The 23878-nt window shown below is 39.8% G+C and overlaps 1 protein-coding gene across 1 annotated transcript; it reads left to right on the top strand.

The window, feature by feature from the left end:
- On the top strand, positions 1 to 20519 carry CPZ (carboxypeptidase Z). Its single transcript, XM_009084431.1, has 10 exons — positions 1 to 18; positions 951 to 1325; positions 2103 to 2315; positions 4443 to 4639; positions 5569 to 5730; positions 10153 to 10311; positions 14366 to 14501; positions 15574 to 15713; positions 18357 to 18456; positions 20164 to 20519. The coding sequence occupies exons 2-10, from the start codon at positions 1004 to 1006 to the stop codon at positions 20517 to 20519; spliced, it is 1785 nt and encodes a 594-aa protein (XP_009082679.1). The 5' UTR covers positions 1 to 18; positions 951 to 1003.
- The last annotated feature ends 3359 nt before the right edge of the window (positions 20520 to 23878 follow it).

Below are 23878 nucleotides of genomic sequence, written 5' to 3'. Positions count from 1 at the left end.
GCCAAACTGCACATAAAGGTATGATGTGTCTTTGCTCACTGGTCTTGAAGAATCTCAAAACCTTAAGTATTTCTTCATTGTTTTCTGACAAGTATTCTGTTGGTGCTATAGTAGGTCTTGTTACAAGAGAAATGTACTCTTTCACACAACGTAGGATTTTGCAGCTGTGGTGACAGTATTTGCTACCAACCAGAGAAGGAGGCTCAAATGTAGACCCATAAAAATAGCCAGTAATTTTAATAGCCCTAAAATATTAATTTTAATAATGAATTAATAAATAGGATAAATTAATCAAATACAGCTATTTTAAATTACTTAAAAATCAGTTAAAATTTAAAATTAAAATAAATGAATTTTAATAGCCCTATAATAACCAGTAATATTATGAAGGGCTTTTCACCTCTGAGTGTGTTGAAAATATTCCCAACATTTATCCTTCCAAAGACCTCCTAGCCTGATTTCATAAAATGCATTATATTTATGGGTCTGCTTGCCTGTGAGTTAAGTCCTAGAATAATTTTTGATCTCTTTGAGCAATTTCAATCAAACTTGACAAAAGGGCTTCAGTACTCCAGTGTTTTCTGGGTAGAGATTTGTCCTTTCTTTTTTTCAGGCATTGAATTAGCAAAGTGAATCTTTTTAGAAACAGTGGTTATCAATCAAATAAGCCCTGATGCCCCCTTAAATTGCCAGACACCACTTGAATTTTGAATGACATCTTCTTGTATCAAACTGTTTGCAATCAATCTCCAGACCAAGCATGCTTCTCATCATTTCTGCCAGTGGTTTTAGAAATGAAATTAAGTTTTAGAGTACTGTAAACTGCTTCCAACCTAGTTGTGAACAAAAGAAATAAGTTCATTAAACATGGTATTTGTTATGTTGTCTTTGAACTATGTAGAATGCCAGTGAAACAAATTATTTTTCCTATGTTCATCTCCTTTTCATAGCAAAATGCGTGGACATTGCCTTAAGTTCTTGTAATGATGTTGCCTATGCTCAAATGGCGTATCCTAATTTTCTGGATCAGAAATCTCGAGAGGTGATTGAGTACAGCTCCGAGTACCTCCTCATCAGTGTGCTGCACAACTTGCTCCAGGGAGAATGCAATCCAGACCTAAGGATTCTGGCCTGCTCGGTGCTGGCCCCACAGTGCAGAAAGGACAAAGTTATAAAGCCCTGCAGGCATGTCTGTGAAAACCTCAAAAAAAGTTGCCTCTTTGCCTTTGATGCAATAGACATGGCTTGGCCCTACTTCTTAGACTGCGACCGCTTTTTCGCTGGGGAAGAAGAAGGATGTTTTGACCCACTGGCAAAGCTGAGAGGTAAGGAAGGAAGCTCTGCTTCTGCATCTTGTCTAGATGGGAAGAGTCTCATCTCACTCAGTTTGACACATCTATGGCACAAAACCTCTTCGCTTGTCATCTCAGCTTGCTGTCTTTATAGATGCCTGTAAGGTGTGATTCATTTTGTTCCACCTATTTTAAACACTTAATTAAACTGCACTCAAGAAGTATCTGTTTCTCTCCCTCGTTCACAAAGAGCATCAAGACAGGCAGCTCAGAGCAAGGTGTTTGGATAAATTTAGATAAGCCATGTCCTGTGTGGTAGATGTCTATATATTTAAAATATTTTATTTAAAAGCTAAAACCTTGATGCACTTGTAAATTCATGTCTTCTTGACAAGTTTTACAGCTCATTAAAATGCTCTCATTAATAATTGTCACTGATTTTTGTTTGGATGAAGAAAATCTAGGTAGCTGAAGACGTGACTCTCATAGAAACTAAATTTGATCCACCAAATTTCAAGTGAAAAATCTGTACAATTTGTAACTAAAATGTGTTAGCTTGCCAAAAGCCAAATTATAACTGGAGGTTGCATTAAATATTTAGCAGTGTGCATATGCGTTAGCAAGATTTTGCAAACAAAATATGTCACAATAAACAGTGTAGGATGTACTACATATAATTAAGGTTTTTATTGAGGCTGAATTTTCTATAATTCTTCTAATTATAAGGGTATTTTGCAGAAAAGGGGAGGCTTTCATACAATCCTCTGAACACCATGGTTTAAAACACTGTGTTACCATTTTTCTTTGCAGGAGAAGTAGATGTTGAGGAAGATTCACCTTCAGACTTGCCAGCAACTTTTATTCAGTTCAAACACCATTCCTATTCCCAAATGGTGAGCACGTTGAAGAAGACTGCTGCCAAGTGCTCCCATATTGCAACAACTTACAGCATAGGTCGCAGTTTTGAAGGGAAGGATCTTTTTGTGATTGAGTTTTCAACCAAGCCTGGACACCATGAACTGCGTGAGTTATGTATCAGTGTTGATCAGGTTGCTTGAGGGCAGATCAGATTATCTAAGTGAAAACATGTCCTTTTAATGGGATGTTACTTAAACTGTAAGAGGCATTGATTCAAAAAAATTTCTCCTCCCTTGTGTTCCTGAATTACAGGGATAGCTGATGATTTACTGTAGTAATTTCTTACTGTTATGACCTCAGTGTATGCCCATGGTTGGTATCCTTGTTCCTAGATGTATGATCATGTACTTGGGTGCAGTGATATGGCTGTTATTTATTTGTGGCCAGCCTGCAAACTTGTTGGGATAGTTTTCTGTTACTGACTTGCCATTCCTATCATCTACCACTTCCTCAGTCTCCTTTTGTTTATCACTGCACCATCAAACTCCACACACTTCTTACAAGCAATGCCTGTCCATAGTCTAAACATGATTCTTCACATCCTAAAATATGTACATCTTCTGAGATGGCCTCAGATACAGAAGTACATTGACATCAAAAAGGGGTGACAGCATGGAAGACAATTGTGCTGAAGAAAGGTTCAGGTCAGTGCAATACCTGTCAGTTTAACAGGTGCATAATACCAGGAATTTATGTTATCATTGCACATCAAGAGTGCTATGAGTGCTAATAAAGTGCTATTAGCACCTACTGTAGATAGATGCTAATATATTATATTAGGATATGAGTCCTCACAACTTTTCTGCAGAGGGGACCAGGGCAGATCTCTATTATGTAGATTCATCTCTGAGTGGGGGGCAGATTTTTAAAAATCTTCAAAATGCAGGTCATATTCTTGGAGAGTATTAGGTATTACTTTCTAGTTACCTGTTCCCAGTTCAAAAATCGCACCTTACTAAATCTAGTGGAGTGCTATGACCAATGCTGCATACTAAGAACCTCAGGTTGCTTCTCATCAGAACTGCTCCAGTGTCAACACAGCCTCAGCAGTGTGGCAGAACTGAACTACATCTGATTTAATAATTTGTTGAGATTATCATCTCAGGTTAGGATACTGTGTCCTCTGTATGCTGTGCTTCAGGGGAGTCAGAGAAGACAGCAAAGACTGGCAGCTCTTGGCTATACATCCTTGCATTGTGTAAAGGTATTTTAAGGTGCCTTTAAACTTGATCAGGTCCCAGTAGATGTCTTTAACAGAGCAAATATATACATTACCTTTTCTTGGCCTGTCATTCTTTCTCTCTTTTTTTAAAGTAAAGAAATTGCAGGTGTCTTTTTCAGCTGATACTCCAATTTCCAGGAGAACACAAAGCCAATCAGGCTTTTAAATGAAAACAGTGTTATGGCAGGATAAAAGATGGTAGTGTAACACATTACCTAGCATTTTCTTCTAAACCTGTTGCTTCATGCTGCTCAGGACAGCATAAAAGGGGTTGGAAATAGCTCCAGAGCTGGAGATTTTGCCAGGCTGAGCAAGGGGCATAACAGCTCTGTGCCAGGCCACCTTCCGTACCTAGTGCTCAAGGCTGGCCAGGATCAAAGGCAAAGATGAAAGGATAGACAGGAAAGGGTGCTCTGAAATGTATCTATTTTCTACTTTCCATTAGTCTCCAAGGAAGGATGGAAATTGAGAGAATAACTGCAGGAAATTACAAATTTACATGTTTCTAATAGTCTTATTCCAAGGCTATTTAGCCTGAAAGTCATTTTTTATGCAAGACCCATTTTCTGTTTCAAATAGAGAGGTAATACAGTACACATCTGCAGGTTGTTTGTAGGACCTGTGGCAAACTAAGACATTGAAGCTGCCCAAGGTAAGTGAAAGTGCCAGGGGTGTATTTTGTTCTTTCCCAGCCATGGCTTGAAATTTTTGTTTGCAGCATTCTTTGTTCACAAATAATGATGAGTCCAGGAAAACCTCAGAGCAATGATGGCCTCTTACAGCTTGAGATCCTGATAGTTTGGGCTTAACTTTATTTCACATTATTGAAATTGTTGCTGAACTGGTGTGTAATGGAGGGAAATTCACCTGGAACTGTTGTGTTACTTACAGGAACATATGCATGAAATCAGTGTAAATCAAACTTTCAGTAAGATATTTGGGTTACTCTGCTTTTGGAAGCCACCCAGGTATAATCAAATTAAAGCATCTAATTACTTCATATTCCACAGTCAAGCCAGAATTTAAGTACATTGGCAATATGCACGGTAATGAAGTTGTGGGGAAGGAGCTGCTGATATACCTCGCACAGTATTTGTGTTCGGAGTATCTTCTCGGGAACCCTCGTGTCCAGACCTTGATTAACAATACCAGAATTCATCTCTTGCCTTCACTCAACCCTGATGGGTATGAACTAGCTGCAGAAGAGGTAAAAGGTTTTTTATAAGGAAATGTTCAGGCCTTCATGTTTCTCAGATTCCCCATGGGAATGGGCAAACTGGGAAGGGAGCATCATGTAAATGAGGGAATGTTAATAATTGGCAGCCAGAATCCCAGGTGGGGCTGGTGATAGGTTGCTTTCCAAAGATGGTATGAACAGAGTTAAGAGGAAATCAGAGCCATATTTGCCATTTTTGCTGCCTGCATGTGATGATGTGGGAATGACTATGTTAGTTTTTCATGCATTTAGCACTCCCTGCTATCATTTGTAGAACAAAATGCCTACTGACTCACCATAATGACTTCAATTGTTTTATAAGGAAATGTGGTTTAATACCATGGAACAGATGTTCCTCCTCTTTTAGAAGTGCAGGTGTAATGAAATGAATATTTTCTGTACTGTCACAGTTTCATAATGGATGGCAGTTTTCAGAGATAAACTTGTGTCTGATGGAGACCTGTGGAAACAGAGCTTCTATTATGTCACCTGGCATTCTACTTCTTTTCACTTCACTGTTCTCACTACCACCATCAGCATGAAACTAGACCTTTCCTTTTCTGTGTTGCTCATGTGGTGAGCTCTGCCAGTTATATGAGTCTAGCTATTGCATTCTGCCTGATCCTGTCTTTGGTATTTCCTTTTTCTCCTCCTCTAATCCACTCTGCATGCTGCTCTGTGCTGGGCAAGAAGCTGCTGTGTTCCTCTCATGAGTCACATCACTGGTGAGTGAAATGCTTCCTGAATGCTAGTCAGTTTGGGGAGAAAAAGTGATTAATAAGTACGGGGTTTTTAACAGTATAGACATTTGTAGTTTGCTTCTTTTAAAACATCCCTTTGATTAAAACAGCATTTTAAACACAAAGTGGTATTTTGAGACAGGAAGTTATTCTGAGGTTGGCTTCTGTGTTACCAACTAGGGAGCTGGTTACAATGGTTGGGTTATCGGACGACAGACAGCTCAGAACTTGGACCTGAACAGGAATTTCCCAGATTTGACATCTGAGGCTTACAGAAGAGCTGGGATTCGTGGGGCCCGTCTGGACCACATCCCCATTCCACAGTCCTACTGGTGGGGTAAGGTATGAACTACAGATTTTATAAACCATATATACTACAGAGCAACTCAAGAATTAAGAAACTGAGATTGCTTGGTCTGAAGTTATTTGCTGGCAATCAGATTTTATAAATAGGACTGAACTGGACAGACTCTGAATTGGCATGAAAATCATGGTGTAGGTCTGGCCAAAGAGGCAGGTGTCACAAATCATTAGGAAAATTTGTGGACAATTTGAACTTTGCTGGTTCAGATTAAGAATAATGACTGTTATGAGTGGGTCACAAGCATGTAATGTTTCATCATTAGTGATTTAAACTGTTGTGCATGTTAAAGACTTTATGGATTTGGCTGCTGTTGCACTAAGCTCTGCACAGGTTGGATGCAGTAGTGCTTTCTGCCTTGGAAAATGTACAAAGACTTCATGTAAAGTTGTATGGCATCAGCTTCCATAAAAAAATAAAAGGGGATGTTTATAAGTGACTGTAACTAGATAGAGCAATGGAAACAGCCTGTGAAGCTGCAGTGGTGCTGGAAAAGAAAATTGCTGCTACAGGATGGAAGCAGGATGGAGGCAGCACTATCCAGCCTCACACTCATTTTCACTAACCTCTAGGTTATGTTGTGTCCAGGAAAGCAAAGCTCAGTCCTACCTGTGTTGCTGACAGCCCAGCAGGCCCCAGCACTAGCACCTCTCGATGGAACTTAGTTCCCCTTGAAAGAAGAAATACAGGAAGATAAATCAGTAGTTCTGATATTGGGAGCTCTGATTTTCTTCTGCTTTTAAACTGATTTTATTCTAATTAAAGTTTTATTCCTAGCAGATAGCCTTAGACAGGTGGGGAGCCAGATTGTTTCAGCAGCTGGTGTGTTAGCAGAAGTATGGGAGACCAAGTTCCTGCTCTGCTGCAGGTGGTCTTATATAAAGCCAGGTCTAAATCCCAAAGACATCCCCAATGCTGCCCCAGTGTTCTGGTACCCCTTGCATAGTAGTGAAATCTGGATAAAAGTGCATGTGAAGATGCAAGGCTGTGACGGGTTCACTAATGAATAGCATATTAGACCACTGATTTTTAACAGGTTAATGGTTGGACTTGATGATCTTAGAGGTCTCCTCCAGTCTTGGCAGCCACTTGCAGAAATAATTTTTACAACCATGTATTTAACTTTCTTAGATGCTGTGAACATCACAGCATTTTGTAGAGGGATAGATGGAAACAGCTCTACATTGCTCTTACAGTTAGCACCACAGGTTTGCACCAACTGCAGCATGCTGGTTACTCTAGGGTGCCTGTCACCACAGACAAGAGACAAGGGAGCCTTGGCACACAAGCATCCCCTGCCTGAGCTCTGCCTCAGTGGGTGCTGACCTGTGGTTATAAATACATTTCTCCTCCTGCAAACCTTTTCTTGTCTGTAACAAAGAAATAAGGACTTATTCCTCAGAGCACAAATGCTTAAGGTATCTCTAGATACTCTCCTGACCCCAGAGTTGGTCCTGATCTAAACAACACCCACATCATTTCCAAAGCCATATATTTTGCAGAACAAATGTGGGAACCAATTTGCCTCTGGTCTGGATGACATCACAAAAATCTCCTTGCTGACTGCAGTTTCACATGGTTCACAAACCTGGCATTAAGTGGACTCACAGATTCATGTCCCTCTCCTCTGCCGGTGGCATCACAGGACAGCCAATTCAGCTCTCCCATAATGAGCCTCAGTTTTGTCAGGCAGATGAACCCATGGCTCTTACAGTAGTCAGCTTTGTGCATGCAAGAGCATTAGATTGAATGTTTCAACACCAGCCTCTCAGCTTTCATTTACTTAATAGTGTTTGTTACCTGCCTTATTAAAGTAATTATCTGAGTATTGCAGGGCATTGTATAAAGATCAAAACCAGAAAGTGAGCTCCCAGCCAATCCCTTAAGCTCAGGAGAGCTCTTGCTCCCCATTATCTTTGCTGTACAATGTGTTTTGTTCCCCACTATTATGAATTATTGCAATAAGTGGTCTGAGGGTTTAGACTGAGAGACTTCAGGCTTCATCTGAAATAAAGTTGGTTCACTTGGCTTGATACAAACAGAATTTGGAAGTCTGTGTCAGTGGAGGTTGGCATAGTCTTTAGGAAAATGAGTCTGGCTGCTTCTGAAAGGAAAAAAAGAAATCTTTGCAAGCCATGTGGACAGTGACTAATTGCAGTATAATCAACAGAAATGAGATTCAGGTTTAAAAAGGGTAGTGGCCATTCTCTGTACTTATGGAGAAATAATTTAGCTGTTTTCTAATTGTGCCCCTAATTGTTCTGGTGAGATGGATACTTTAAAATTGATCTCATCTAACTTAAAAGCAAGAGCCCTGGTGAAAACAAAAATCAAACCCCACATTAAAGGAAAAGTCTATGAATAGTCGAAGGCCAGAGTGACATAGATAGCATCTGCTATCATCCGGTGGAGCTGAACCAGGATGTGCACATTTCAAAGCCTTAATCGCTGTACATGATGTCACTGAAATCTATTAGGATAAAAATAGTGACACTGAGACTCCTGATTTTCCAAAACATTCGCTTCAATAAGACATTGACTGACTCTGTGAGACAGCACTGTCTCGTGGCTTATGCATGTATCTACTAAGCAAGTTTACTAATCAGGGTGAAAGACTGAAATTAAGAGCTCTCAAATAAAACTGTGTATTTCACTCTCGCCCACTGAATGGCAGAAGCAAATTAAAAATCTTATCAAGGTCCAAGAGTGCTGTTTGAAAGCAGGGCTGATGCAGGTATCAGGCATGCCCTCTCTGGGCAGCAAGACCTGGGGCAGCTGTAGCAGGGCAGGGAGCTGAGGAGATTTTGGGGCAGCATCCTCCTCAGGAGTGCTGGTGCTATAGTGCTTGGAGGGTGTGAGCTTGGTGCCAGGTCCTCAGCCACTCTCTGAACTCCCCAACAGGAATCCATGGGGCAGGCAGTGACAGTTATAGCCCCTTACAAGCCACCTGGGTTGTCTGCTCCTCAGAAGAGATGGGTCAAAGGATGAACAAAGCACTTCCAGGTTTCAGGTGGGAGTGGCTGGGTCACTCCCAAATTTCCTTGGGATAAAGATAGCTACCAGATCATCCCAGGGTACTGTGCAGAGACCAGAAAACCAAATGTTTTGCTACAGGCAGTGGTTTTTAAGACACTGCCAAGTTCCTTGTCACCACAGTGGCTCAAGTCACTAGATCAGCTCAACAGCTACAGAATGGCATTTTAAGGAAACCGGAAAACTAGAAGGACTCTGTTAATAAATATCACATCTGAAGTGAGGTAGTCTCCTGCTTAGATCAGGAATGGGAAGGATGATATCATCTTAAATGATTCCAGGTAAAACTGTATAAATACATGATTTTTTTCCCATGATTTTCTGCCTCACTGCTGGGACGTAATACATCCATGGTACACCTTTGCTTCACATTGCTTTTCTCTGCTCCACACCTGGGTTTGTGCTACCCACTGCATCCCCAAAGCTGTGATTTACCTATAGCAGATTAGAGTCTGATCCAAAGAAAATGGGAATTACTATTATTGCAAAACTAATGTATAGATCTTTAGGGGTTTAATTTGGTTGGTTTGTTTTGGTTTTGCTTGTTTGTTTGTTTTGTGTGTTTTTTTTCCTCCCCACTGTTGACTTGAGACCCTGTTACTAGCCATGAAGCACTCTGGAGCCCTGGCTGACTGATTTTCTGACAGCAAAGGGTGATGTGCAATGTTAGCAGCCCAGAAGAGATGTTGGACTAAGTCTATCGTAACAGGTCTTGCTCATTTTTATTAAAACTATATATCTTCGCTGGTGCAGAGTCCGGGTGAGCAGCCTCTGTCCTCACCCTCTTCTCCCCTGGTAACTTTTCCAGCTACAAGGAAAAAACCTCACTCCTTCAGGGGCACTGGTGTGACTCTGGGCTTGCAGGGACCGGCCACCAGATGACACTGTTATTCCTAAAAAGAAACTAACACCGGAGCAGATCCCTGAAATTACTCCTCAGAAACATGGGGTAAAGGAGCCTCCTGCACGCCGGGGAAGGATGGATGCCTGAGCATCTTCTGAATCCTGCTGATTCAGAAATTAAATTAGATAAGGAGTTTGGTTAGCAATTGATGGTACAATGGCACAAATTATCTAGGATAAAATGCTGCCATCATCACTTTGAACTGCTGAAAATGTCACTGTAATGAAAAGTTATTCTTCTGACAAACTTTGTCTTTCCTTTTTTTTCCCCAGTTTTTCCAGTGTGTCTCATCCATTCCCTGGAGCAAACTTACTTTCTCCCCACTTTAAACTTTGCAATGGAAGAGCCAGAGTCTCAACATTCTCCTTTTGCCACACTCCCTTCTCCACTGTGCTTCATCCTGCCCAGGATCAAATCTATTTGGAGCTGGTGGCTAGTCACAGCTTTTTTCTCTCCTTGATTTCAGGTGGCCCCTGAGACAAAAGCAGTCATGAAGTGGTTGAGGTCTATCCCATTTGTGCTCTCTGCCAGCCTCCATGGGGGTGAGCTGGTTGTAACATATCCTTATGACTATTCAAGGCATCCTATGGAAGAAAAAATGTTCTCCCCTACACCTGATGAGAAGGTAATATTGTTTTTACAGAGTGAGCATACTGATGTGTTTTCCATGTGGAAACCATATGGAAGTATAGAAGCTTTTTCTTTCAACAAATAACAAACTTTGATTTATTTAGATTGTGTACAAGTGTCTATATTATGCACATATGTATTACACATGTAATAAATCATATGTTTATATACATAATGAAAGGGTATATAAACATATATAATATGATTTAAACATTTATTTAATGTGCTTCAAAATATAGGGTCATTTGTCACATTATCAACTTGGTCTGGAAGGTTTACCCATCTTTTGCAAGGCCAAACATGATTTCATAAAGCATAGGTTAGGAAAATCCAGGCTTTACTTTTTAAAGGTAGTAGGCTGTGATATTTTTACCAGTGATTTCCAGAAGGAAGGGAACAAACCTGACCAGCAGTGTTATTGTCTGTTGAAATCTATAGGAGGAAAAATAAAAAGGCTGGCTGCCATATGGTGGCAGCCTTGTAACATTTATTCCAGGTCAGATAAACGGGAATGATTTCCTCCTCTCGTCCCTGGAAAGTTCCCCATTTGGGACACACTGTAAATCTTCTGTGAAATTTTTTGCCATCTTTCCTATTTCCCTTTGGTTTCCTCAATCTGGTATTCATTGCTGACATGCCCACTAGGAAAGCAGCTAGTGTTTCAGCCTTCTAGCGTATGCGGAAAATGTCCCTGGCCTCTTAAGAAAGGTGGTTCTTCATATAACAAACTGCAGTTTGAAAATAGTCAGAAGTTGATCTTTGACTTCAAGCATCCATTATCTTTGAGTATATCTCTGGGATGACTTCTAAAATGACAGTTCTCGCTAGCACATATTAAATATTGAAATATTTATGACTGTTGATATTTTCTATATCAATCCATGTTTTACTGAGCTGTAAAACACCTACTGACTATGTATGTATGACAATAATTCAGCAGTAAAATTAACCAGGCACTGCACAGTAAAAAAGTTATATTAGAAATATCTGGTGGGTGCTAGTGAAAGCTAAAGAAGCTCTTGGTGAGAACTAGGTGAAATCATAAATCCGTGTATTTATATCCCATTGCCTGGGCTAGGATTATCCTGGTTTACCCATAGATGGTGAAGAAACATTGCCATGTGTGCCTTATCAAGCAGTTTACCTGTGGAATAGAAGGACAGCAGTCCCTCCATCGTCTCCACCAAGGATCTGTATCTTGAATAAAATGATGCAGTCACACAGACAAAGGTCTCCATCCCATTGCAGTGCATCAGCCCTGATGGCATCCCTGATGTGCAACAGTGTGACACAGGGGGCCTCATGTTGGTGACTGCTGCACAGTCACTGGCTGTAAAGTCTGTGAAGCTGGCTACAAACTTGGAAATTTAGAACATACGGGAGAGAACTGGGAATGTCCTCAGTTAACACCAATTTTTCAAATGACTCAGTACAGGAACCTTAACAGCACTCTCAGTATCACTTTAAATTTTGCACAGAAAATTATAAAGCCTGTACCTGTGAAGAGATCCTGCATTTAAGTAATGTCATCTGCAGATGCTGCTGCCAGGGAACCTGCATCCCAAAATACAGAAGGTTGGTTTATCTGCCATACATTAGCCACAACCCTTGTTCTGACCACTGATCTGTCACATTTGCAGTGCAAGGGGAAATGAGTCAAGTGTGTGCCCTTGGCTGCAGCCCAGGGTGAAATGTTGGAGTGCAGATAGTGGCCAGATATTAAGAGGTCAGATTTTGAGAGATATATTCAAACCAGGTTGCTCTGTTTGAAAATGTATCTGGGTGCTGCCATCTCCCCATGTCCATCACGGTGTATGTGTGGTAGGCAGCACACAAGGGTCCTCTTGATAGGTGCTCCAAGACACTGCAGATTTCAAACTTCTTTAGCCTTCAGCACAGCCCGGGCTGAGACCAAGCACTGTCAAAGCTGGACCTTGCACTCACATTTTTGCTTCTTGTTCAGTCCACCTAATTCAAAATTTTCCCGTATTTTGGCTTTTGTGGAGATGGAGGTTTTTAGCAGGCTCTTGCTTTGTGTTACACAAGATCCATTGATGCCTCTGCTCACCAGAGCAGAAAGTTCCATGCCAAGTCAAATTCACTCTCTTTGGTGAGTTGAAACGCTGCCTTCCCTCCCCCTGGAAAATCCAGCCTGTCACAGTCAGTGGGGTAAAATTTCTGGCCAAGGTAACAGCACGGACCTCATTTTATCAAATGAAGCATCATGCTGCCAAAGTTTCAAGGATTCCTCAGTGGTTTTTCCCTTTTTGGCCCATTGTATTACACCTGAATGTCTCGGATTTTTTGAGGTCTATGCCTAATCATACAGTAGCTGCTAATACAAACGTATTGTTATCCAGGAACTTTTTTACTTTTTTTATTTTTCTCCAACAAAAAGGTATAGCTTTTTTCCAGTAAAATTGATTTCACTTGCTTTTGGATTTTTCACTTTCTCTTCTTACTGCCACTCATCTCCATTCACCTGCACTAGTGGCCAGGCAAAAACCTTATGCCTCTTGGTGTGAAACAAGAGTAGAAAGACTTGGTCACTGGAAATGAGACATCTGCAGATGTCTTTGGAAAACGTGAGGGACATAGTCTTAAGTCACATAGGCACATTATAAACTTTCAGCAAATACCTTCCATGGAAGGTTCAGAACTGGGATCCAAACTCCTGTAGAAGTTAAATATATTGAGCATGGCACTGAACTATTGGCCGTGAAAGTTCTTCTTAACATATTTAATTGCCATCCATTTCTTTCTAGCAGACCTTTGAATGACACTTAATTTTCTGGGCTGAGCACTACCTAGGCACATAGACACTCAAGGGAGCTGCAAAAGCATTTTATATTAAGTCAGGATTTTTAATGTTTGGTCATTGGTAAATTGTCTTTACGTTTATATTACACTCTCTTTCCACTTTTCCTTGATCATCTACCTGATCCCATAATTTTCTCTGCTTTCTAACTACCAGCTTGGTCCTTTTGGTCTTCATCCTTGATGACATAGAGAATAAAGTTCTCTGCAGATCACTTCTGTTTCTTCTGTCTTCACTACATGTACTGTCACTGTTCTTTTCTGGGTGGTGACTGCTCTGCTCTGCTCTTCATCAGTATCAAGACTCTTAGAAAATCAGTGGTGACATCCTACATCACCACATCCTATCATTCACTTTTTAGGAACAGCTACTGCCCCACAATGAAGCAGCTGTCATTGAGATCAAACTGGCAGGTTTTCCTGTGTGAGTGATAAGTGCAAAGCAAATTGACACTGTCTATTTTAAACAGCAGCAGTCAATGTGAAGGTCTGGTTGGGCTTAAGGTGATGTAGGTATTTTTTAAAGGGTAAAAATAGCAAAAGCTAAAACATAACCTAAAGGAGGCCTACAAGAAAGCTGGAGAGGGATTTTTTTACAAGGGCAGGCAATGCTAGGACAAGGGGGAATGGCTTTAAATGGAAAGAAGGTAGATTTAGATTAGATACAAGGAAGAAATTCTTCACTATAAGCGTGGTGAGACACTGGAACAGGCTTCCCAGGGAAGCTGTGGATACCCCATCCTTGAAAGTGTTCAAGGCCAGTTTGGATAAGACTTTGAGCAACCTGGTCTAGTGGAAGGTGTTCCTACCCATGGCAGTGGGTTTGGAAGCAGATGATCTTCTAACCCAACCCATTCTAGGATTCTAAAATTCTATAATAACAGGGAGACCTAATTTGAGCTTTAAAACCTGTGACTTGCAGTACACCCAAACTGGCCCTCTGCTCCTGCCCCAGATGATAGATTTAAGCCAAGTATCACAAAATCCACTGGTATTTAAAATGCTGTCTCTGGCTAAGTATATTGGATTGTAGAGAAGGACCTTGGAGAAGAAGAAAATGAAAACTTTCTGGTAAAAATGAAAACTTCCTAGCACAGTGGTTCACAGCCTTCTTCAGCCTCAAGGACACAGAGTGGCTCATTGTCTGGGCTCACAACAGCAATAGTTGCTAACAGCAGTGACAATGTTTCCAGTTTGTAAAAGCAAATGTGTTTCAAACCCATTTGTTACAGGTGTTTAAGATGCTGGCTAAAGCCTATGCAGATGCACATCCAGTCATCTCGGATCAATCTGAGCTTCGTTGTGGTGGAAATTTTGTCAAACGCGGAGGTATTATAAATGGTGCTGAGTGGTACAGCTTCACTGGAGGTAAAACCACTTTACCATCATATCAAGTGAGGTAAAACCTCTATGTGACCTTTATGAAACACAAGGCTTTGAACAAGATAATTTTCTTCATTTCAGTTTCCCTTAGGTCAGACTCCTGCAAAATGCAACCTGTTAGGGATTGAAGTAGCAAAATGTATGTTGGCAACAGCTACATTCAGATACCATGGGATATATTCAGCACTGATATAACCTGACGAAAGTTAACAAGTTATGCAAGGCTCAAATTTGTTACAGCATCTAATATTATTCTAGGTTTCAAATCTGATATTTAGAAATAAATGCTTAACGGTATGTTCTTATTCCTTTGCAGCATGAGTTTGAATCTATCTTGCAGACTATGCAAGCGCTGATTTTTCAGTCTGTTCAAACTCTTTTTCAGGGAAAACAACAACAGAGACAAACATCCCTTTAATTTGTGCTTTGGTTGCTAATTTGATTTCCCCAATACTAGTATTTAGCTTTCTTCAGGATTCCTGAAATACTGGCATGGGTGTAATATCAGTGTTCATGAATTTTCAGCAGTACTTAGATTGTGTTTTCAGCTAGGACTCAGCTGGATCCCCAAATAATTATGTTGAAACTAGGCATTTAGAAAGCTTTGGTGAGAATTAGGTTTAACTATCTTTGGCTTACATTCTTCCCAAAATTATATCCAATGTCTTTTGTACAGAAACAGTTTTGAACATAATAATGGCCAAAGGTCATTTCTGTTCTGGTGACCCTTGGCAATCACCTCTGATACAGCTGCTTATCCAATTATTGTGATTAAACAATCTGTATCGTTCTATCACTACTTCTTGGTCAGGTGAATAGTAATTTTAAATTGTGCTTTTATTGCCTGAAAGGAGTGTCATTGTCATTAGTTAATTTGTAGCTGAAACAAGTTGTAGAATTCTGAAATTGTTGAAAACTTTTTATATATTAACAAACACTCTTCAGTATAATAATCCACACCCACGGGGACAACATTCAGCTGACTGCAACAGCAAAGCTCCAGTTAAAGGCTACATGGCTTGTTCATGAGCTCTGCTTTTTCTTTTTAAACCTCTAGGTATGGCAGATTTCAATTACCTTCACACAAATTGCTTTGAAGTTACCGTGGAGGTAGGATGTGAAAAGTTTCCTTTGGAGGAAGAACTGTTTACAATCTGGCATGAAAACAAAGGTGCCCTTCTGAATTACATGGAAATGGTATGGATCTGCTTTTACAGACCTTTATGCTTACAGTTTTTCTTCTCCATTCTTTGTCAATATTTGTTTCTTTACAGTTTCCCCAGTTTGCTATCAAGATAACACTGAATCAATCACCACACTCCACCAGCAGCCCCAGTGCCTCAGTTTGTCTAGCAGGACACACAGATAGTATGTTGCCTATACTGCAGGAAGGATTGAGATTGAGGACTCTAAAGGCCTTGAAAACAGTGAGAAGGGGAATTGTCTGTGAACACTTTGTGCAGCATTATACATCAACTGTCCAAAATGTAATGCCCATATATTCAGAAAAACACGGATCATCCTTTCTCTTGAAGGCTAAAGCAACAAGATCTGCTTTCCAGAGAGCTTCCTGAGTTTTTTCTTTCCATATACCATGTTTATGTCCCAAGCCCTACTGTCCCACAGCAAGAGATTTAGATTCAGCTGAAATCTTGCTAGAAATGCTGTCTCCACACTTTCCATCTTGATTTCTTTATGAAAGTAGTTTTAAAAGATCTGAAGCCAAACCTTCTAAAGGAGCAACTGTATGTCTGTGAGTATTAAAACATGCCATTTAAAAGTAATTTTTAATAAGTTTAAGCTTAGCAATAAAAATGCCTCACTGACAATAAGTAAGTGAACCCAGAAACATAAGTTGCTCGTCTTTCTCTCAGCCATTAGGAGATTAGCTTTCTGTCATGCCTTATTTTGATAGAGTATGCAGTAATTTAAAATTGTTAGGAGTGTTTTTATGGCCTTTCTAAGCAACCTCTTGCTACTTGTGGTAAGTATTATCATTCAATAAAGTCTACAGTACAGACCACCAAACTCATTTCGTTTTACAGCTGTCTGATGAAAATGAGTTTTAGTGAATCCAAATGGAGCTGGGTTAAATCCATATATATTGCAATTGAAGTTTTCAAGATGTAAAGATTTTATAGTGTGAGATACTGTAGAAGCCTGTGCCGGAAAAGCTTTTTGAGTAAATGCAGGACAGTAAGCAAAACAACTTTGCAGATAAGGATGACTGAATTACTCCCGATAAAGATTAAGTCTGCCATAACCAATTCAAACTTTTCTTATTCTGATATATACCAGGCTATTTGGTGTGTGTACAAATCTACTTGGCTTAACACACAGAAATAGAATTCATTTTCCTAAATGCTGATCTCTTCTCCCCATCAGAAGTGGCATCAAAACACTCTCCCAAACTCATGTGGCACCGACTAGAGGCAAAACAAAAAACCAGTACATTTACTAAAGCAGAACAATCCAACATATTTTTAGGAAGTTTCAATTTTGTCATTTTTATGCCATCACGTTGTAATTGCAAAATTATTATTGAAGTTGGATGAGGTCATACTACTTGGAGTATGTCTACACTGTAAATTAAATTTGGGTCTGAGATTACTCCTCTGACCAGATTTGCCCACTATCCATATGATAAATCCTCAAATTCATGCTGAAAAGCAAATTGCAGTGCTTCATCATAAGGGGCAGTTTTCAAGTCCTTATACTGAGTTGTTCCAAAATCTTCCAGTGAATAGCTCCACTCAGTGCAGAACGTTCATTTAACAAGAGTAGTGACAACACAGCCTCACCTTAAATAAAAAACTGCTGTCACTAGACTAGACTTGTTTTTCAAGTTTGTATTATGAATTACTCTGAAGTAATGGGTTTTTTTATGTATATTTTTAAGCATCTTTATATTCCAACAGAAAAGAAAATATGTTTTTCCACTGTTTTGATGCTTTGTGCTTTTTTCCGTTCTTTTGTGACAAAGGATACTGGGGAGGGGAAGATGAGAGTAAGAGAAAGAAGGAGGTGGGAAAATCTAGTAAAGAACAGCTCAAGCTGACCATAGCAGTTCAGAAAAAAAGATCAAAATGGAATTATTTTTTGCTTAGAAAGATCATATTGAGTTTCCAATATAAAATATTTTAATTTTGGAACATTTTAAAAAGAGAACCTTAAGAGGTTTAATGCTTAAATACTTGGATGTTTTTGTTTGCTTTTTTGTAAAATTGAACTTCAAATACAGTGAGCTGTTTATGTACCTCCTTGTATGTCAGAATTTGCATTGCTCTTTAGTTTGTCACCAGGCACATCTCTCATCAGCTCAAGCTGCTCAGTTCTGTGCCTGTAGAGAAGGCAAAAAGGATATCACACACTGCTGCCATGGCATTCTGACAGGCAGTGAAGTGTAGGCAGCAGAGCGATGATGAGTCCCAAGTACCTAAAGGGATTCTTTCTCATTGCATAGAGAGCATTGAATTGTTTTTTAAAGCCTTAACTTTTCATATCTTTGTGGTTCTGGGTCTAGGGCAGACATTTGGAAACAGTTTTTAAATACTGTGGACAGATCATGAGGTGCCAGTGACTTGTATAGAGAAGGTTCTCTCAACACAGAGCCACATACCTAGCCCCAAAAAAGCTATGGTTCCATTATCCCTTTCCCTCAGCCCCCTTGGAGCTACCTAAATAGGGAATGTGATCTGAAAGGACATTAGTGCCCAAGAGCCTCTATAATTGCTGGAACATTTTGACAGTTGCTTCCTCTCTACAGAGGTGTCCCTGTAGAAGATGGGGAGGTGGTACTGTAATAAGTGACTCTCATCTAACCTTGCTTTGCTTTACCAGGTTCATCGGGGGATAAAAGGAATTGTATCCGATAAGTTTGGCAACCCGATAAAAAATGCTCGTATTTCAGTCAGAGGCATTCAGCATGATGTCACCACAGGTAATATTTTGAGTTTGAGATTTTTCCTGAGGCAGAATGAAAGTACTGAGAGCTTAACCTGCAAATGTCTTGTCATGTTTGCTAGAAGTGGCTCCTTAATGGAGAACTGAAAGCTCCACTATGGATTTGCTTCTAGAACAAGAGAGAAGACATGTCAAACTGGCTGTTGAGTCTGTCATGTCTCTAGGATGACAGAGTCCTTGCTCTGAAAACTTCCACCTGGAACTGTCTGCTGTCTATCAAAGCCAATGTTTGAGGATATATGGCAATAGCCCTGCTCAGGGTCTGTAACTCAGCATGTGGAGGTGCAGAGCCCTAATGGAATAAGTTAGTTGAGATATTGTGAGCATGAGATGTAGATAGCAGAGTAGGATCCTCTCTAACTACAATAACTGTGGTAGTTGAAGGGTGTGCCACCTTTTTTGTTCATGTGAAAATGCATAAATATATGAAAATTTTTAACAATATTTTACCAATATAAAAAAAAATTAGAATATTGAATTATGTTTGCTTTATGAATTATGTTATGTCACTAACAGGTAAACATGTATTGAGGCATATGCAACTGTTAGTTTTCACAGTCATAAAGTTCTGAGCTTTTAGGCTGTCGCTGAAATCAATGTTCTCTTTTTATTATCTATTTCAGTGAGAACAGAGTAGGCCATAGGAACACAAAATAGAAGACATGAATGGTAACGTTTTGCTCTAATGATAGTTGTTGAATCAATTTGGAAAGCCAGAAAAACTTATAATATAGTGAATGCTTTCCAGCTTTCAAAAAAACTAGCATTGGAGGGGATACAATAGTGGAGATGATGCAGATTCTTGAGGCTGGTGGGAGACTCTGGCATGAATTAGGGTCTTTTTCAAACTTCTTCCTGGACAATGGCTTCTGATTGGCAGTGGACCTTTAAAGGATTAAGAATTAAATAAAAAAATCTGTTTACACTGAAGGAAAGAGGAGCATTTGTTCTTTAGTTAGATGGGGTTAATAATGTTGTATGATAAAAAAATCTTAATTTCAGTGTTAAAAAAGACTGAGAAATTCCATGAGAAAATGACATTAATGCAGCATTAACTAAGCTAAGAGACTTACCATTCAAAATAAAGGAAATATAAAATGAAGAATAAATTTTTCTGTTTTAAAACTCCCTGCTTTTGCCTGCAGGCTCTAACCTTCAGCTGGAGGAAATTTACACCCATTTTACACTAATGGCAATTTATACCAGATGCAGCTCCAACTCCATAATCTTACGTGCTAGAATGTCTGCAAAGTAATTGAATGCAATTTAATAAAACAGGGATTTCTTAGCTCCTTAGACATGCTAAATATATATACATATATATTGCAGCCTGGATTCTTCTTTCACTTTCTTAAGTTTCACAAAGTTTTAAATTAATTTCTTTGAGAGTTATTCCTTATACCCTTGGGAAAGAAGCACGAAGGAAATCTTCTCTTCTCTGTGACACAGGAACAGCAGTTACTGATATTTTGCATGTGAATTTTCCTCCATTAGCTCCAAAAGACCAGGTTTTGTCATCTAGAGTTTGTATCCAAACAGTTTTCAAAACCTGAGATCCCCTCTAAATGCTTGTGCTGTGTGTGTGTGTGTGTGTGTGTGGGTATGTGAGTGTGTAACTATAAAAGATATAAAGGATATAAAGGACTATAAAGTTCAATTTTGTTGTACCTTTACCTTTCCTAAGCTGCTGACGGAGACTACTGGCGACTCCTACCATCAGGGACACACATAGTCAGTGCCCAAGCACCAGGATACAGTCGGGTGGTGAAGAGGGTTACCATTCCTGCCAAGATGAAACACGCTGGGAGAGTTGACTTCGTGCTGCGACCTGTTGAGGCTTGGCCCAACAAGCTCCTCCGCCGCTCGATGGAAGATGTGTATGACCCATATGACCCATTGGAACTTTTTGACCCTCATGCCCAACATGGACAGCCTGAAGCTCGAGGTGGATCATCACCAGGCAGGGAGAAGCCCTGGTGGTGGTCTTACTTCAGCTCTCTAGACCTGAACAAACCTTTGTGGCTGCTCAAGCAGCGCTGAAGGGCATCACCATGCTCTGCTCAGCTCATTCTGCTGCCCTTCCACCCCGTTCCAGACACCCTCACTGCTCTTGGCAATATTTAAATATTTCATTTGAAAATATAATGTTAATTCAAGTGTGCTTATTTCTTTTGTTTTCTCTTCACACACAACTGAGTATATTCAAGTGGTTTTTTGCATATTAAAAACAATGGTGCACACCCATTCAAAGGCCAGATTTTATGCAGTTTTTCTTTTGGCAACGTTCTGTACTTTTGCCCATGTACTTAGTCATCACATTCATTTTTTATTAGGTCCTAAGTACCTGCATAAAAATATTCCTGATCCTTTAGTGCATTTTTGTACATGTTTTAACACATTAATGATTGTATACAGAAAACCAATTCCAGAAACATTCAGAAAACTCTTTTCTTTTCTCTATTTGTATTATTTTAGCATATCAAGTGCAGCTCATTACCTCTTCTATTAACAGCTTGAAATGTTGGATTGTTCTGAATTTTTGAACTTTTAAAATTTTTCATGTAATTTAGAAAATACTTACAAAATGCCTTAGCTGCTGGAAACAGACACACCCTATGACATAGAAAAATGCATGAGATAATTAATGAGGAATTTAGGTTGAAGTATGACATATTACAGAAAGGTTGTTAACATTATGCATTGTTCTGTGCCTATGTACTTGCTAATGAAACTTGTAGACACCAAAGAAAACCCACTCTTCTTTTCAAGAGAGCTGGGTAAAGCCAGGTGAATAGCAGTCTTTCAGGGTGCTTCTCTCTCTCAGATATCAGATGCAATGTATTTAAAAAAATGTATTTTAAAAAAAAGTCCTTGATTTTTATGAAACACATAGGTCGACACTTCCTTTTGGCTTGAACAGTTAACTCTATATTGACCATATTTCCTCCTGTAAATGCCACTGTGTGTGAATAGGGTGGTTGTTGGAGCTGGTGCACTTTCTTCAGGAGCTGCTGGATTGGTTGTGTGAATTGCTCTTCAATTTCTAAAAACTTTGCACATTTTAGGCAAAGCAGCCCACATTGCATGAATCCCATAGTCCATGTGCACATATCTCATGCTAGAATTGCCTAAGAAGACCCAAGAGATGATCTTAATTCTGCAACCAGATGCTGCACATGGCTAAGTACCTTGTTCCCAGTTGTAATCTGATTGAAGTTAGGAGACTGTTATTCATGTGCTTTGCATGTCTGCAGGGCTGGAGACTATGTTAAAATGAAAGAAAACGGTTTCATAGCATTAACTAAAAGTAATTAGATGGGAGTGAGTGTACTGCATGCACATGGATAAGTGTTCCTTGCCCAGGCTTGCCAAGTTAAAGGAGCTCTGCACCCTAAATATGCCAAAGAAAACTGAGCAAGAGATACTTCTCCAGACTTTACTTCCAGTAATGGGTATTACTACTGTTTTGAGTTCATATTTTCAAAGCCAGCCTCCTGTGAAAACAGTGGTGAAGCTAACAAAATCAGAACAATATGACAAATTGCTGGCTATTAGCTGCACTTTTTAGGCACATAATGCCTTGCACACTTAGATGTTTTCTATAAGTATTCCTTAGATTCTCACAGGGCTATATGAATTTTTTTTTTCAAGTAATCACAGTAAACCAAAACCTGCTAAAATGCAAACCAGAATGACTGTGCAAAAAAAAATCCACTCCTTTCCTGGAGTCCTGAGTTGAAATAGCAGATGTCAGTCAAGACTTGAGAAAGATGAGAAGATTATAAAGATATCTTATGTTTGAGACAGTTTGAAAAGCTGTGAAAATGGTATGATAGAGTGAGCATAGCCTCCCTCCCTATCTCATCCACAAAAAGAGGTGTCCAATGAGACTTCTGCTAGTTACATGCAACAGTCTGTATAGATGAGATGTATTAAACTGCATTAAAGTAACTGTAAGGCTCCTGAGAAAATGTGTGGTTCAGTCTTCTGGAACTATTTAATTTTTTCATGAGAGTAAATCTTCAGTTTTCAGTTCCTTAGAGGTGGAAAAGACTGATAGAATTCCCTGGGTGGGTCTCAAAAACCTATTAAAGTGTAGATGAGATTTAGGACATAAGTGTTGGTGCTTTGGGGGAGAAAGAAAGAAAAGAGAAAAGAAAAAAGAAAAGAAAAGAAAAGAAAAGAAAAGAAAAGAAAAGAAAAGAAAGAGAGGGAGGGAGGAAGGAAGGAAGGAAGGAAGGAAGGAAGGAAGGAAGGAAGGAAGGAAGGAAGGAAGGAAGGAAGGAAGGAAGGAAGGAAGGAAGGAAGGAAGGAAGGAAGGAAGGAAGGAAGGAAGGAAGGAAGGAAGGAAGGAAGGAAGGAAGGAAGGAAGGAAGGAAGGAAGGAAGGAAGGAAGGAAGGAAGGAAGGAAGGAAGGAAGGAAGGAAGGAAGGAAGGAAGGAAGGAAGGAAGGAAGGAAGGAAGGAAGGAAGGAAGGAAGGAAGGAAGGAAGGAAGGAAGGAAGGAAGGAAGGAAGGAAGGAAGGAAGGAAGGAAGGAAGGAAGGAAGGAAGGAAGGAAGGAAGGAAGGAAGGAAGGAAGGAAGGAAGGAAGGAAGGAAGGAAGGAAGGAAGGAAGGAAGGAAGGAAGGAAGGAAGGAAGGAAGGAAGGAAGGAAGGAAGGAAGGAAGGAAGGAAGGAAGGAAGGAAGGAAGGAAGGAAGGAAGGAAGGAAGGAAGGAAGGAAGGAAGGAAGGAAGGAAGGAAGGAAGGAAGGAAGGAAGGAAGGAAGGAAGGAAGGAAGGAAGGAAGGAAGGAAGGAAGGAAGGAAGGAAGGAAGGAAGGAAGGAAGGAAGGAAGGAAGGAAGGAAGGAAGGAAGGAAGGAAGGAAGGAAGGAAGGAAGGAAGGAAGGAAGGAAGGAAGGAAGGAAGGAAGGAAGGAAGGAAGGAAGGAAGGAAGGAAGGAAGGAAGGAAGGAAGGAAGGAAGGAAGGAAGGAAGGAAGGAAGGAAGGAAGAAAGAAAGAAAGAAAGAAAGAAGAAAGAAAGAAAGAAAAAGAAAGAGAAAGGAAGGAAGGAAGGAAATTGGTCAAAACCAGCCAAATAACAATGCAACCAAAAATTAGTATCATATTTCTATTTTGATTTGAGATTAATATAGACTTAGTTATATATATATATGTGAGAGAAAGTATTGGCATGGGTTTGTATCCTGAACTGGATTACTTAAATCTTTTTCAATATTTATTTCAATCAAGCAATATGTGTTTAATATCAGATGGTTTTGTTAAAAAAAAAGCAACCAAACAAAAATAATAAACCCACAAAAAAGTCCAGACATAACCCAGAGAAACCTACTGCACAACTGTAAGATGGTTGAAAGAATTTAAGTGATATATATATAAGCAGCTGTAGGCAGCTTAGT

The sequence above is a fragment of the Acanthisitta chloris genome, unplaced genomic scaffold (genome assembly GCF_000695815.1).
Source record: "Acanthisitta chloris isolate BGI_N310 unplaced genomic scaffold, ASM69581v1 scaffold8961, whole genome shotgun sequence".
Classification (NCBI taxonomy): domain Eukaryota; kingdom Metazoa; phylum Chordata; class Aves; order Passeriformes; family Acanthisittidae; genus Acanthisitta; species Acanthisitta chloris.
Note: the sequence above shows the minus strand (reverse complement) of the source record. Positions and strands in the feature narration are given on the sequence as shown.